Genomic DNA, 15,166 nt, shown 5'->3' with positions numbered 1-15,166 from the left:
TCTATGCCCAGCAGGCACGGGACCCACGTCTGGGCATACTGGTCCCACTCGGGGTGCTAAATCAAATAAAAGAGGTCATGGCTGGGAGGTTTGGAATAAATCCTAACCTCTGGCATTGCTCTGGGCAACCCCTCCTCCCCCCAGACCATCGTTCTTCGCCTGCCAAGCCATTACAAAAGGAGAAAGACCATGTGTGGGTGGGGCCAAGCTGGATTTGCATATGGTCTTCCCCTTTTTTAGTGGCTCGGTAGGCGAAGAACGATGGTCTAGAGGGTTGCCCAGCGCAATGCCAGAGCTTAAGATTAATTCTAAACCTTCCAGCCATCACCTCTTTTGTTTTGCTGTAGTATATGTGGAGTCATTATTTGTAATTGAATGTCATTTTTTTAAAAGTATCTGGATAAATAACATTAAACAATGCACATTAAAAAATAAAAAGAATAAACAAAACCTTCACGCTGAAAATAAAATCGGGATATTCTCACTTGCCAAGGGTGAAAATCTGGAAAATCTGCGCAGGTCTTATTGACAAAAGGCCCATCGTTTGATCTACAAGACTTCAAATTATGCAGAGCTTGGGCTAAGGCATAAATGGCGTTATATGCTGCATAAGGAAATCTAAAGTGATTCACGTCATATTCTGACATGTCAAGAGTTTCCAGTTTTTCTGTTTGGGTGCAAAGTCTCTTTCCTTCTGCTGCCTTCCCAGTATTGTTGAGATCATCTACCCATTGGCAGCTGAAGGCGTGCTCCCAGACCTGTTTCATGAAGATATCATTGGCAAATCTGGCAGGGTGGATGTTATAGAGGAACTCTTTGAACATCGGAATCTCGCCACTGTACACTGCAATTCCCAATGTGTTATTCAGTGTTTGCCACAAGTCTTTCAAGGAAAAAACTGGAGACGGGAGCCAACTTGTGTTTGCAATCCAAACTTTGCCAGTAATATTCTGAGCAGTGATTTCTTTCAAAAGGTAAATCATCTGAGGTGAAAAGGTGATGCAGACAATGGCCCTTGACGTAGACTCCCGTATGACTTTAATAGCATGAGATAGCGACTTCTTTGTCATCTGTATCGGTAGCATTTCAAAAAATTCAATGCAAATGCCACTCTTAAGAGCCTCTTCCTGTAGTTTCTGGCCATTTTCAAGTCCATAGTCATTATCTGCAACAAAAACTCCTACCCACGTCCAACCAAAGTGAAGTAATAGCTCGACGAAACCACGGGCCCGAGCATTGGCAATCGTCCGGAGAAAAGATGGAAATTGTACTTTATCACTCAGGGAGGGCAGTGCCGCACCAAAGCTGATCTGTTGGGGAGGAACACATATAGCTTTTAGAATTCATTTTCAAACACATTTTACACTATTATTATGTTTTGGTAAATTTTGAGTTGGGCCAACATTGGAAAAGGCCTTGCACAGTGTTCCTTCTTTGAAATAGAATGTGCAAACCTTGACCCATTTGAATTCTGCTGAGTTGGACCGTCTCCAATTTTCACTTTTTATTCGAGATTTGTGTAAGAAAACTTTGCGCTAAGTTTAAACTCGGCCTTTACGAGGCACATGCTTCTTAAATTCATGGTCAGTTTAATAGGAGTTCATACGAGCTGTGTTAAGGCTGGTGTAGCAAAGAGATTACAGTAGGCCAATGGTAGATATTGTTAGAATTAGAGAAAGTTATGAGTTGAACTCCAAGTAGAATTAAAGTATCACTCACTTTAATTAGAAGAAGGGTAGAATTCAGATTTTCAACACATACATTACAGAAAGTTATAATTCTATTAAAGACACATAGGCGAAGGATTAAGGTTGAGTCTCAACTTTACTTCTCGAGCAGCATCATTAAACAATAACAATAATCACAACAAATGCGAATAAACTGCAATCTCCATAGGTTTTGAGTCTTTTGTAGTCGTTAGTGTCATTGGTCCTTCCAAACATGTGACCTTCATTATCCAATTGTCTATGTCCATCCCTATGAATCCTGTCCACCATCTTAACAACTCCTCTTTCTTTCTCTGGTCCTTTTAATCCTTAGCGCCCCAACTGGTAAATGCTGATTGAATTGTCCTTCTCCATGGTAATCATGAGCTCATCAGATTTTTATCTGTCATGGAACCTGCAACATAAACCATATAGTGGGTGGTAAATCATCATACAGATAAGCCCATATGCATAAACTCTTTGCATCATGACATTACAATAAATCATCACATTATATATTCATACATTCGATTACTCAGGTGGGATGATCCTTTGCCTCCATGTCTTTACTAGAATTATGACTTTCTGTAATGTATGTTTTGAAAATCTGAATTCTATGTCAAGACCCGGAGGCCCGGATTATGCTTGTTCAAAGCTTATATCACCAACGTTGGCACTTTTTCTACTGGCCTGAAATAAAAAGTTTTGAAGGTCGATTCGTTCAACCAGCCTGCTGCTTTCATAGTATCCTCCAGTCTGGCTCCTGCATAAAAGGCATTTGAGGCCATCAAACCTCTCACTGAATCAGCCCCATAACAATCAGTATTGATGCAGGCTTGGAACATAGCCCATCTTATCCATCCTGCTGATGTAGCGGACGCTACTGCCCCAAACAGTTTCCTTAAGGCAATGAGTAATTGCGTTACTTCTGTGAGTCGAAGATGTCTTGTCATGGTCTCATATGCTGAAATGCATCTCACTGGACATATCTTAGGGTGATCAGGGAATACTTGATATGATACAGATCTCAAATTCATTTTCATTCTTCTCATGATGTGAAATGTTATTCCCCATGGGGACAAGGCTTTCCTATTGACCTCTAACATTCTCACATCCAATAATCTTTTACAGGACAGTAAACATAAAAGCATAGCCACATAAAAGCATAGCCACCTTAGCGGATAACGCCTTTCTTGTTAAATCACTGTTGTTTGACCATGATGTGAACATTCTTAGGACCTTATCTACGTCCCACACCTGGTCATATTTCTCGCTCGGGGTTCTGATTACTCTAATACCCTTCAGTAGTCTACAGATTAATGGATGTTCTCCAACTGACAGCCCTTCTATCATTGGGTGTCCCGCTGATATTGCTGTGCGGGCTGTGTTAATAGGACTATACGCCTTGCCCTGAGCTGCTAATTGTTCCAGAAAATTGGCTATGTGTACCACATCTGTTCCAGGGAGATGTATGTTCCTTTCCATGCACCAATTATGCCAGGTTGACCAAGCAGACCTGTATGCATTCCTGGTCCCTGGTGCCCAGGATTCCTCTAGCCTTGTCCGATAGTCCTGGCCTAGACCAGAATCTCCTGAAATTTCCTACGCAATGTAACTGAGATTGCCTGTCTTCACCATTGGGTGGCCTCCCCTGAGGGTCCCTCACTATGAGCTCCAACCGTGGTAGAGCTCTTGGATTGTAGTGGGACATCCCTAACAGATCTGGGAACCATGCTTGTCCCCTCCTGTCTGGAGTAATCAGAACCATGGACACTTGTTGTCTCCTCACCTGTGCCAGCGTACTCGCTATCATTGTGAAAGTAGGGAACGCATATTCTGTGCTCAGACCCCAATGTTGCAGGAACGCATCTATCGCTTCTGCCGCTGGGTCTGGTCTCCAACTGACGAACTGAGCAATTTGTCTGTTCAGTCTCGAAGCAAATACGTCTGTCTGGCATGGACCCCATCTTCCCATTAAATTCTGGAATACCCTGTCGTCCAGCTTCCAATCAGTGGCATCTACAAGGAATCTGGAATTCCAGTCGGCTACTTCGTTCTGGCGACCTGAAAGATATTCCGCCGTCACTGACATCTCCCTCTGCAGGCAAAAGTGCCAAAACTCTTTTGCTAACAATGCTAGCATTTTGGACCTCGTGCCTCCCAGTCTATTTATATAACGAACTGCGGATGCATTGTCCATCTTAAGGAAAACACAGCAATGTCCTCTCTCCTGCGTCCAGCATTTCACTGCAAATGAACCTTCTAGGGTCTCCAGGCAGTTTATGTGAAGGCTCAGTTCCTCATCTGACCATGTGCAACTGTTAACAGATCTCCACATCAAGCTCCCCAACCCCACCTGCTGGCATCAGACTCTATCACCAGGCCTGGGGATGAGCCAAATATTGCATTCCATTCCATGCATCTATGTGCTGTAGCCACCACTCCAGCTCCTCACTTGCATCTTTTCTGAGGAGTATTCTTTGTTCATAAGAAACGCCTTCCTGAGATGTTGTATCTTTAATTTGTGGATGGCTCTGTAATGTAGCGGTCTTGAATTGAAGATGCCAGATGTCCCACTAGTCTCGCTATCTCTCTTAAAGGCCTCGTCTCCTTCGCTAGTGTGTTCCTTATCTCTTTTTTGATGTTGTTTACCTTGTTCAGGGGGAGACTCAATGTCCCTTTTACTGTCTCTATCCTGAAACCCAGAAACTCCATGTTCTGCTCTGGTTGTAGGATACATTTCTCCCAATTCACCTGGAACCCCAGTTGCAGTAGGAGATCTATTGTGGTGCCCTTGACCAGTAGTCTGTCCTGGCACATTAAACATATGTCATCCACATAAATGATCATCCTGATCCATTGGTCTCTCTGGAAGGTTAGCATTGTTTCATCACTTTTGTGAAACACCACAGGGCTGATGCTAGCCCGAAGTGTAGGTGTCATGATGCCTACCCCCGGAGCACCAGGCCAGGCCCATCACCCCCGGGAGCAGGCATCATGCCCCCGGGTAAAAGCCCAGCGGCCCCTTATAGGGGCTCTTTGGACTCTGTCCTGGCGGCTTTGGTGCCAGGCTCATGTTGGACATCAGTCCTGGCGCCATAGGCACCAGGCTCATTAGAAAAGTGTTTGGTGCACTTACCTGATGCAGACCATGCTGCATACTCACCTGATGCAGACCATGCTGCTTGAAGACCCAAGCCAAATGAGGCTTAGGAGGGACTATTTTACTGAAGAGACTATTTTGTTACTCGGGTGGGGCTGTGGAAGAATACTTACCTAGGACTTCTTCCAAGGCTATTTAAGCCACGCCCGGACAGCCACACGTGCTTCGCGTTGTTTTGCATCCCAGCAGCTGAACGCTCCCCGTGTCTGCTCCTGCACCTGGACTCCAGCCACGCCCGCCTCGAACCTGGAACACCTGTAAGGAAAGAAGAGAAGAGAAAGGTGAAAACCAAGAACTTATTCAAACTTCTTACCTGCATCCGGAATCTTCACGCCAGCCTTCTTGAAGAAAGACTTCCATTTAAAAGCATCGCGTTGCTTGCTGCAGCGCCGCGCTTCACTCACCTGTCCTCGAGACATCTCCCTGCTCCATCGCGGCTGTCAGCACCGGTCGCCACATCTCTGCACATAGGGGAGAGAAGAAGAGACAAAAAGTGAGCAGAGGGAACACAGGAGGAAAGCCGAATTTTCAGCCATAATACTTACCGGCTTTTCTTGGTGAACCATTCCACATTTCGGGTCGGCGCCGCTTCGTTGGCAGGTACCGCACCCCGGCCCCTATGGGGAAAGGACAAAAGACATTACTGGGGAATTATAAAGACATTTAGAGGGGACGCCCTCATCACTAACTCACCTGATTTTACCATCGGCAATTGAACCCCTCAACGCATCGCCTTCGTTCTGCACCTGAAATAAAGGACAGATCACAGGTTAGGAAGACAACATAAAAAGAGGCTCACACTTGAACTTTTGAATCTTCATACTTACGGCGTATCGCTCAAAAAAGTCAAGTGGATTTTGCCAGCGCCATTCTGAAAACCAGTGAAGTAACTGGACGAACGCGCGCCCCTGCACCAGAAGCAGGATGGAGAGTTCATCCTTCCAAACCATAAGGTGAGCTTAAACCAGGGGTTTTGGAGGAAGTCAGAGAAGAACGAAGGGGGTAAGGGGGGAGCAAGCACACTATTCTGCAGACAGTTAATCCCCTTTCTCATCTGCACAAGGATATTCCTAGGGGCCAGACAAGCAAGATTTGGGGGTCCTGTTCAATCGGTGGTCCGAGTTCTGCGCATCACGCTTGAAGAGGCCACAGCAACCCAGACTAGACCAGCGCCTCAGTGGGAGCCAGGTGAGCGTTACAGAACGCGAAGCCTTCCTACAAATTCCCACCCAGGCGCTATGGGAACTTCTGAGACTGACCAGTTGGCAAAACTACTGGGGGAATTACGGGCTGAAGTACACGCCGCTCGTCAAGAGACTAATGCTCTCAGGAGGGAAGTGATTGTAACAAAGGAAAGAGCTGATGACCTGGTTATCAAAAAAACTTACCTGGAAGCCAAGCAAGTTTGGTTCTCACCAATCCGAAAATCCAGTGAAGTAACTGGATACCAACGCGCCCCTGCATCAGAAGCAGGATGGAGAGCTCGTCCTTCCAGACCCTAAGGTGAGACGCTACGAGGAATCACAGAAGGGTTTCGAGGAGGGTGAGAGGGGAAAGTGGGAGGCCGATTGCTTTACCCCGCAGACAGTTAATCCCCTATTTTCGCCTACAGAAGGATACTTCTGCGAGCCAGACAAGCCAGATTTGGGGGCCCGGTCCAGTCCGTCTTCCGAACCCTGCGCATCACCTTAGAAGAGGTCACAGCAGCGCAAACCAGGCGAGCGCCTCCGTGGGAGTCAGGTGAGCGTTACAGAACGCAAAGCCTTCCTACAAATTCCCACCCAGGCGCTATGGAAAGTTCTGAGACTGATCAGTTGGCCCTATTACTGGGGGAATTACGGGCCGAAGTACATGCCGCTCGTCAAGAGACTAATGCCCTCAGGAGGGAATTAATAATATCAAAGGAAAGAACTGATGACCTGGCCAGACAGCTTTTGCAAGGTCAAGCTGGACAAACTCCTTTACCCGGTTCCCCCCGCTCCTGTGCTTTCCAGTAACCCGGTGCAGATTAATCTACCTGGAAACATGCCGCTGGCCCCACCCGAACGATTTGCTGGGGACCCCAAACGATTCGCCGTATTCATGAATCAGTGTCGTTTGCATTTCCCATGCAGACCTGGGGCCTTCCCTAATGACCAGACCAAGGTAGCCTTTGTATTGTCATATCTCAGCGGCAGTGCTGCCAATTGGTCAGTTCCACTGGTAACTCAAGATGACCCGATTCTTCGTGATTTTCAAGGATTTCAAGCAAGCATGGAAAGGTTATTTGCTCGTCACTCCCGGGGGTAGGCTCTGGATGACGAACTTCTATCTCTGCGACAGGGCAATCAAGACCTCCTATCCTACATTGCAACCTTTAATAGACTAATTGTGGAAACTGGGTGGCCAGAGGATAAAAGAATCACGTTATTTTATCGAGGTCTACGCGGAGAACTTAAAGATGTCCTGGCCCAAGTTGTAAATCCGCCCCAAGAATTCTCAGAATATATAGACTTAGTGGTTCAATTGGATCACAGACTGCAAAACAGAAAAGCAGATCGGTCCAAGTTTGAGACCCGGGTATTGGTCAAGACCCACGCTAACCTCAAGGGGGCTGAAGCCTCTGAGCCAATGCAAATCGGAGGGGTTAAAGGACCTCTAACTCAAAAGGAACGTGAAAGAAGACGGCAGATGCAATTATGTCTTTATTGTGGGTCCTCTGGACACTTTCTACGAGATTGCCCGGCAAAGCCGGCCAAGAAGGTGGTAGGAGCCGCTGATAAAATCCATGAAAACTCTGTATCGGGAAACGACCACGCCCGACAAGCGTAGGGGTCCGCTTGCCGAGCTTGAAAACTAACTCTCAGACCTCGCATTTCATTGTGCCAATGGTCCTCGTAGATCCGGAACAGCCTAAGCGGTTGCATGCAATAAAGGCATACATCGATAGTGGGGCTATAGGAAACTATGTGGATCGTGAATTGGTCTCCAGGATTAACCTCCCTCTGCGTCCTAAAACCAGCAAAGATGTCATCACCACAGTTGATGGAACCGAAATTGCCTCTGGACCGGTAACACATTCCACAGCTGAGGTGACACTTGTAGGTCCGGACGGCCATCGGGAGGCAGTTGTGTTTGATGTAATCAAGGCTCCACAGTTTCAGGTTATTCTCGGAATCCCTTGGTTAGAGACACATAATCCTCGAATTAATTGGCGAGCGAAGAGAATAACCTTCCCGGATTGTGCACAAACCTGCTACCCAGAAAATCTGAAGATCAGTCTAGCATCAGTAACCTCTGTCTCCATGCAACTACCTCCGGAATACCAAGACTTTCAGGAGGTCTTCCAAAAGGAACAGGCCAACACGTTACCTCCTCACAGATCGTACGATTGCCAAATCGATCTGGTGCCCGGTGCACAACCCCCTTGTAGCAGGATTTATGCCTTTACTGAACCGGAGAATCTGCATTTGAGACAATATTTAGATCAATACCTAGCCAATGGTTTCATTCGCCCGTCAAAGTCTCCGGCATCCTCGGCTTTGTTCTTCGTGCCAAAAAAAGAAGGCGACCTTAGAACTTGTATCGATTACCGCGCATTGAACCAGATAACTGTTAAAAATCGTTACCCTCTGCCTTTGATCCCTGAACTCCTTGACCAGGTGAAGGACGCTTGCGTATAGACCAAGTTAGATCTCCGGGGGCTTATCATCTGGTACGAGTAAAAGAAGGCGACGAATGGAAAACGGCCTTCCGTACAAAATATGGACTATTCGAATACCAGGTGATGCCTTTCGGGTTGTGCAGCGCGCCTGCTGCCTTCCAATTCTTCATGAACGATGTCCTTTGGGAACTCATGTTGTCGTGTATATTGATGACATTCTGGTGTACTCCTCTTCGGAATCAGATCACAGAAAACATGTCAGGGCCGTCCTAGAGAAATTGCGCCAGCACAAACTGTTTGCAAAGCTGGAAAAATGCGTTTTCCATACCACCGAGGTTGAGTTTCTTGGATTCATCCTGACACCTAAAGGGGTCCGAATGGACTCACGGAAAGTGGATGCCATCCTCAAATGGCCATCACCTAGTTCGGTGAAAGGTGTCCAAAGCATGCTTGGTTTTGCCAATTTTTATCGCAGGTTTATCCCCGAATTTTCACGTGTGGTGCAACCCATCACTGCACTCTTGCGGAAAAATAAACGTTTTGAATGGACCGAGGAAGCTGAACAGGCCTTTCAGGAATTGAAAGCTAAATTTACGTCCGCACCTATTTTGAAACACCCGCGTCCCGATCTCCAATATATAGTCGAAACCGACGCGTCCAGCTTAGCCATGGGAGCTGTCCTGTCTCAGAGAGACCCCGAAACCAGCCAACTGCACCCCGTAGCATTTTGGTCCAGAAAGTTCTCGCCGCCGGAGATAAATTATGCAATCACCGATAAGGAATTATTAGCCATTAAGTCCGCCTTTAAGGCTTGGCGGCATTATCTTCTTGGCGCCAGGCATACCATCACTGTGATCACTGATCACCGAAATTTACAATATTTAAAAACTGCCAAGGCTCAGTCTTCACGACAGCTCCGATGGGCTTTGTTCTTTGCTGAGTTCGATTTTGTAATCACTTACCGTCCCGACTGTAAGAATGGCAAAGCGGACGCGCTATCTCGAATTGGAATGGGAGAAATGGACACAAACTCAGAACCTGTGCCGATAATTCCCGAACAAAGAATTTTGGGGATAACCACTTTACAAACCCTTGAAGACATTCAAGCACGGGTAAAACAATTCCTGGACTCTTCAGCCTTGCAGGATTGGATCAAAAGGGGGTCTTACTTTTCAGTCAACGATGGTTTACCTTACTTCCAAGGACGCCTATTTTTGCCAGAAAAGGAATTGCAAGAACTGGTTATTTCCCGTCATCATGATACTCTGATGGAAGGACATCCTGGCATTGCCAAAACAGAGGAAAAAATTAAACGACAATTCTGGTGGCCTTCCTGGCGAAAGGATATTAAATCTTTCGTGATGTCCTGTGGAGTTTGCGCCCAAAACAAAGGTAAAAAAACAAAACCCGCCGGTCTTCTTCAACCCTTAGACATTCCACCAGCACCTTGGCACACCTTGTCACTAGATTTTATCACGGACCTGCCCTCTTGTAATGGATACAATACTATTCTGGTTGTGGTGGATTTATTTTCCAAGATGGCCCATTTTATTCCGTTGAAAGGATTACCTTCAGCTTTTGTTCTTGCCAAGGAATTCCTCGAAAATATCATCCGTTTGCATGGATTCCCGTCCATACTAGTCTCCGATCGGGGAAGCCAGTTTATTTCTCATTTTTGGAAAAAGTGTTGTCAACTGGCACAAATCGACGTAAGACTCTCAACCAGCCACCACCCACAGACCGATGGTCAGACGGAGAGAACGAACCAGACCCTTGAACAATATCTACGATGTATGTTGCACCAATCGGAGGGTAATTGGAAGGATATTTTATGGGTGGCTGAATATGCATACAATAACTCGATATACTCTGGAACTGGTCAGAGCCCCTTTTATACCCTATATGGACATCCCCCTCGTACTTCAGACTTGGACTCACCCTTGAGCCTTGAAATGCCCGCAGTGGACCATTTGCATTCTACGATTACTCAAGCCTTCAAGGATGCAACTGCACACTTACAACATGTGAAATGGAAATACAAAAAGAATGCGGATCTGCATCGAAGAGAGGCGCCTCCATACCAAATAGGGGATCAAGTATGGTTGGCTACCAAACACTTATCGCTCAAGGGACCTCGGACTTTTAATCCAAGGTATTTAGGCCCTTACTCGATCAAAGCTATAATTAACCCAGTGGCAGTCAAGCTAGATCTACCAGCCAACATGCGGATTCACCCCATTTTTCATGTGTCACTTTTGAAACCAGTGCAACCAGGAACCAGATTAATAAAGCCACCAGAACCAATCCAGATAGATGGGGGGGCCTGAATTCGAGGTGAAGAACATTTTGGATTCTAAGATCTCAAAATCAAAACTTTTCTATCCAATTGATTGGAAGGGGTACGGGCCTTAGGGAAAGGTCTTGGGAACCCAGCGACCACGTACATGCACCTCGGCTAGTAAAAAGGTTCCATCGGAATTTCCCAAACAAACCAAAACCTCCAGAGGGAACGACCTTGGGAGGGGCCTTGGGGGGGAGTGCTGTCATGATGCCTACCCCCGGAGCATCAGGCCAGGCCCAGCACCCCCGGGAGCAGGCATCATGCCCCCGGGTAAAAGCCCAGCGGCCCCTTATAGGGGCTCTTTGGACTCTGTCCTGGCGCCTTTGGTGCCAGGCTCATGTTGGACATCAGTCCTGGCGCCATAGGCGCCAGGCTCATTAGAAAAGTGTTTGGTGCACTTACCTGATGCAGACCATGCTGCATACTCACCTGATGCAGACCAGGCTGCTTGAAGACCCAAGCCAAATGAGGCTTAGGAGGGACTATTTTACTGAAGGGACTATTTTGTTACTTGGGTGGGGCTGTGGAAGAATACTTACCTAGGACTTCTTCCAAGGCTATTTAAGCCACTCCCGGACAGCCACAAGTGCTTCGCGTTGTTCTGCATCCCAGCAGCTGAACGCTCACCGTGTCTGCTCCTGCACCTGGACTCCAGCCACGCCTGTCTCGAACCTGGAACACCTGTAAGGAAAGAAGAGAAGAGAAAGGTGAAAACCAAGAACTTATTCAAACTTCTTACCTGCATCCGGAATCTTCACGCCAGCATTCTTGAAGAAATACTTCCATTTAAAAGCATTGCGTTGCTTGCTGCAGCGCCGCGCTTCACTCACCTGTCCTCGAGACATCTCCCGGCTCCATCGCGGCTGTCAGCACTGGTCGCCACATCTCTGCACCTAGTGGAGAGAAGAAGAGACAAAAGGTGAGCAGAGGGAACACAGGAGGAAAGCCGAATTTTCAGCCATAATACTTACCGGCTTTTCTTGGTGAACCATTCCACATTTCGGGTCGGCGCCGCTTCGTTGGCAGGTACCGCACCCCGGCCCCTATGGGGAAAGGACAAAAGACATTACTGGGGAATTATAAAGACATTTAGAGGGGACGCCCTCATCACTAACTCACCTGATTTTACCATCGTCAATTTAACCCCTCAAAGCATCGCCTTCGTTCTGCACCTGAAATAAAGGACAGATCACAGGTTAGGAAGACAACATAAAAAGAGGCTCACACTTGAACTTTTAAATCTTCATACTTACGGAGTATCGCTCAGAAAAGTCAAGTGGATTTTGCCAGCGCCAATCTTAAAACCAGTGAAGTAACTGGACGAACGCGCGCCCCTGCACCAGAAGCAGGATGGAGAGTTCATCCTTCCAAACCATAAGGTGAGCTTAAACCGGGGGTTTTGGAGGAAGCCAGAGAAGAACGAAGGGGGAAAGGGGGGAGCAAGCACACTATTCTGCAGACAGTTAATCCCCTTTCTCATCTGCACAAGGATATTCCTACGGGCCAGACAAGCAAGATTTGGGGGTCCTGTTCAATCGGTGGTCCGAGTTCTGCGCATCACGCTTGAAGAGGCCACAGCAACCCAGACTAGACCAGCGCCTCCGTGGGAGCCAGGTGAGCATTACAGTAGGCATGTAAATTCCCATAGCTGATGTTTCCATCGGCATCTCAGAAATGTGTGTTGTTCTGCCACAATGGGTATAGTCAGATATGCATCCTTGAGGTCTACTCTAACTAGCCAGTCCCCTCACTGTCAGATGTCTCTCAGGAGGTGCATGCTTACCTTCCTGAAGTGTCGGTGCATCACAAAACTGTTTAATTCCCTTAAATGTATAATCAGCCTTAGTTTTTATCAACAACATGTTGCTTTTGGAGCTTCCCGTCGTATCTGACGCTTGAACTATGGATACCTTCAGAAACTGCTCTCTTATTTCTGTAACTAATAGAGCTTCAACTGCTACACTCTGTACTAGCGTGTTTGACCATCTCTCTTATATTGGTATGGTTTTCCAATCTATATGGAAACCTCAAACTGTGTCTATAGCTCAAGCATCTGATGAAATCAACTGACATTTCTCTACGTATTATGCCACTCTCCCATCTATTGCGGTAGCCTGTATGTTCAATGCTTGCGCCTGCACATTTATTCTCACCTGTGTTAGCTTGGTGTTGGTTCTCTGCATGTCTCCAACCCCTCCCCCTTCCTCTTGAACGAAAGAACGGGATGGGCTTTCGCTCATCTTGTTTCCATTGCTATCTGTCATTAGAGCACCTATTGAATGAGTAGCAGCAGGCAGAACGGCCCCTGCCTCTTCCAGCCTGGCCAAAAACATGTTTGCCGAACAACCTCTTCAGGGATGCCTGAGCTTTATCGATTGCCGCATCGGAATTAGCAAATTTGGTCAACTCCTTTATGAAAACATAACCAGAAAGTTTCCCTTTGGCTGTTGCAGCAGCTTCTAATGTGGCCAGCTCGCTGAGTTTTGGATCTATCTTCACTAAGATCGACCTCCTCATTGCTGCCATAATCGCGCTATTAGCGTTGCCCAGTAGGTTCTATGGATTCTTTTTTCTCTTTCGCCTCACCTGCCATTTCCATAATTTTTGATAGTTTACTGAACACGTCCAGCATCTTGTCCTGGCATGGGAAAACACAAATCTGTTCGACCACCAGGTGGCGATGAATACACTCCGTCGAGTGTTTCTCAAGAACGTGTTTCACAGTCTATTAATTAAGCGTTAGCAAGATTGTTGGCCCTTTCTCCTTGGGGTGTTTTCTCTTCCAACGGTCATGGAAGAATGATCGACGAGCGCCAGAACTATAATTAGTCCTGTCGTGCTCTGATCACTTCATGCCGCAGTGCCCCCTTCCAGGAAATAATAGTGTTGCGTTGCCGGAACCTTTACGCCCCGTCGCATACCGTTTCTACTATTCCACAAAAAAAATCTATCTTGCCTGATCCTGCGGATAAGCTCCGCCACAGCTACCTTGTGCTGCGCTCGCGTTATACCTATACAACAAATACAAAATATATAATCACTTCAAAACATAGAATAAACGGTAATACACTTAACTGGCTGCCGGAGCAGCAAAAAACGAGGAATTGTTAAGATGGTGGACAGGATTTATAGGGATGGACATAGACAATTGGATAATAAAGGTCACATGTTTGGAAGGACCAATAACACTAAGGACTACAAAATACTCTACTATTGTTATTGTTTAATGATGCTGCTAGGGAAGTAAAGTTGAGAGTTAAGAGTCAAGCATAATCCGAGCCTCCAGGTCTTGACATAGAATCGCAGTGACAGGCTCAAAGATGAACTGTTTTTTTTCTCCTTAGGTAGAGAAAATCAAAAATGGATTCAGAGGGAAACACGTGATATTTAGGTTTTGGCTATTAGGTGGCACTAGCCACCTAAAACGCTGAAACTATTAACATGGAAATAGCAGAGGTAGGGGAGATGGCATATCAAGACACACAGTATGCAGCTGTTGTTGGGCTATTTGTGCTCAATGGCAATGCTCATGCTAAGGACTATTTGACTTCCTTCCCCAACCCTGCCCCTCTCCGGCCAAACCACAGCGATTGCAGACTCTTTTGCCATGTTGCAAATGAGCTTCATGTCTTACAGGCTTATCAGCAATCCTGTTATGTGCAGCTGATTGACACTAGAGGAAATAGACAAATTAAATATGACCTCACAGGGGTAAATCACTGACACACCTGTGTGAGGTCCCTGCACATCACCACCCTTACCTGGAAGATGCAATGACAGGTGAAGTCCTGTTTGTTCCTCCTTTGTTTTCATTTAGTTTTTGCCTACTTACTTTATTTTGTAGAGCTTAGTAGTTTGGGCCTTTTTTCTGAACTGATAGAGCTTTCATTTTTTTAGCCTGTCTGGGGACTGCGTATATTACAGAGGTATAGGGTGCCTTGTGCTGGCTCATTTTCTATCACATCCATGCACAGACACTGCTTTAATGCTCACACCCACACAAAACACACTGCCCCTCCACTCATCCACTGCCCCACCCACACTGCCCCTTTACACACTGAACCTCACCTACACTGACTGCCCCCACACATACACAAACTGCTTACACACACATACATCACAGTGCCTCCCACACACACTAGCACACAATACCACCACAAACCATGCCCACACTCACTACCTGGCCTGCACACACACTGCCACTCCCCAAATCATGCACAGCCCTACATGCACTGCCCCACCACAAACACACACACACACACTGACCCTCACACACACTGATTGCCCCCCACACACACACACTGTATGCTAAT

The 15,166-nt window shown here is 46.7% G+C and overlaps 1 protein-coding gene across 1 annotated transcript in view; it reads right to left on the bottom strand.

Annotated features, from left to right (window-relative positions):
• LOC138579954 (vomeronasal type-2 receptor 26-like) overlaps positions 1 to 15,166 on the bottom strand; it is a 400,387-nt gene that overhangs the window by 185,757 nt on the left and 199,464 nt on the right. Inside the window, exon 5 of the mRNA XM_069650179.1 lies at positions 486 to 1,310. Within this exon, the coding sequence (XP_069506280.1) occupies positions 486 to 1,310 (825 nt within the window). The remainder of the gene's footprint in view (positions 1 to 485; positions 1,311 to 15,166) is intronic.

The sequence above is a fragment of the Ambystoma mexicanum genome, chromosome 3p (genome assembly GCF_040938575.1).
Source record: "Ambystoma mexicanum isolate Mex_15411 chromosome 3p, UKY_AmexF1_1, whole genome shotgun sequence".
Lineage (NCBI taxonomy): Eukaryota > Metazoa > Chordata > Amphibia > Caudata > Ambystomatidae > Ambystoma > Ambystoma mexicanum.
This window is presented reverse-complemented; position numbering and strand designations above follow the sequence as displayed.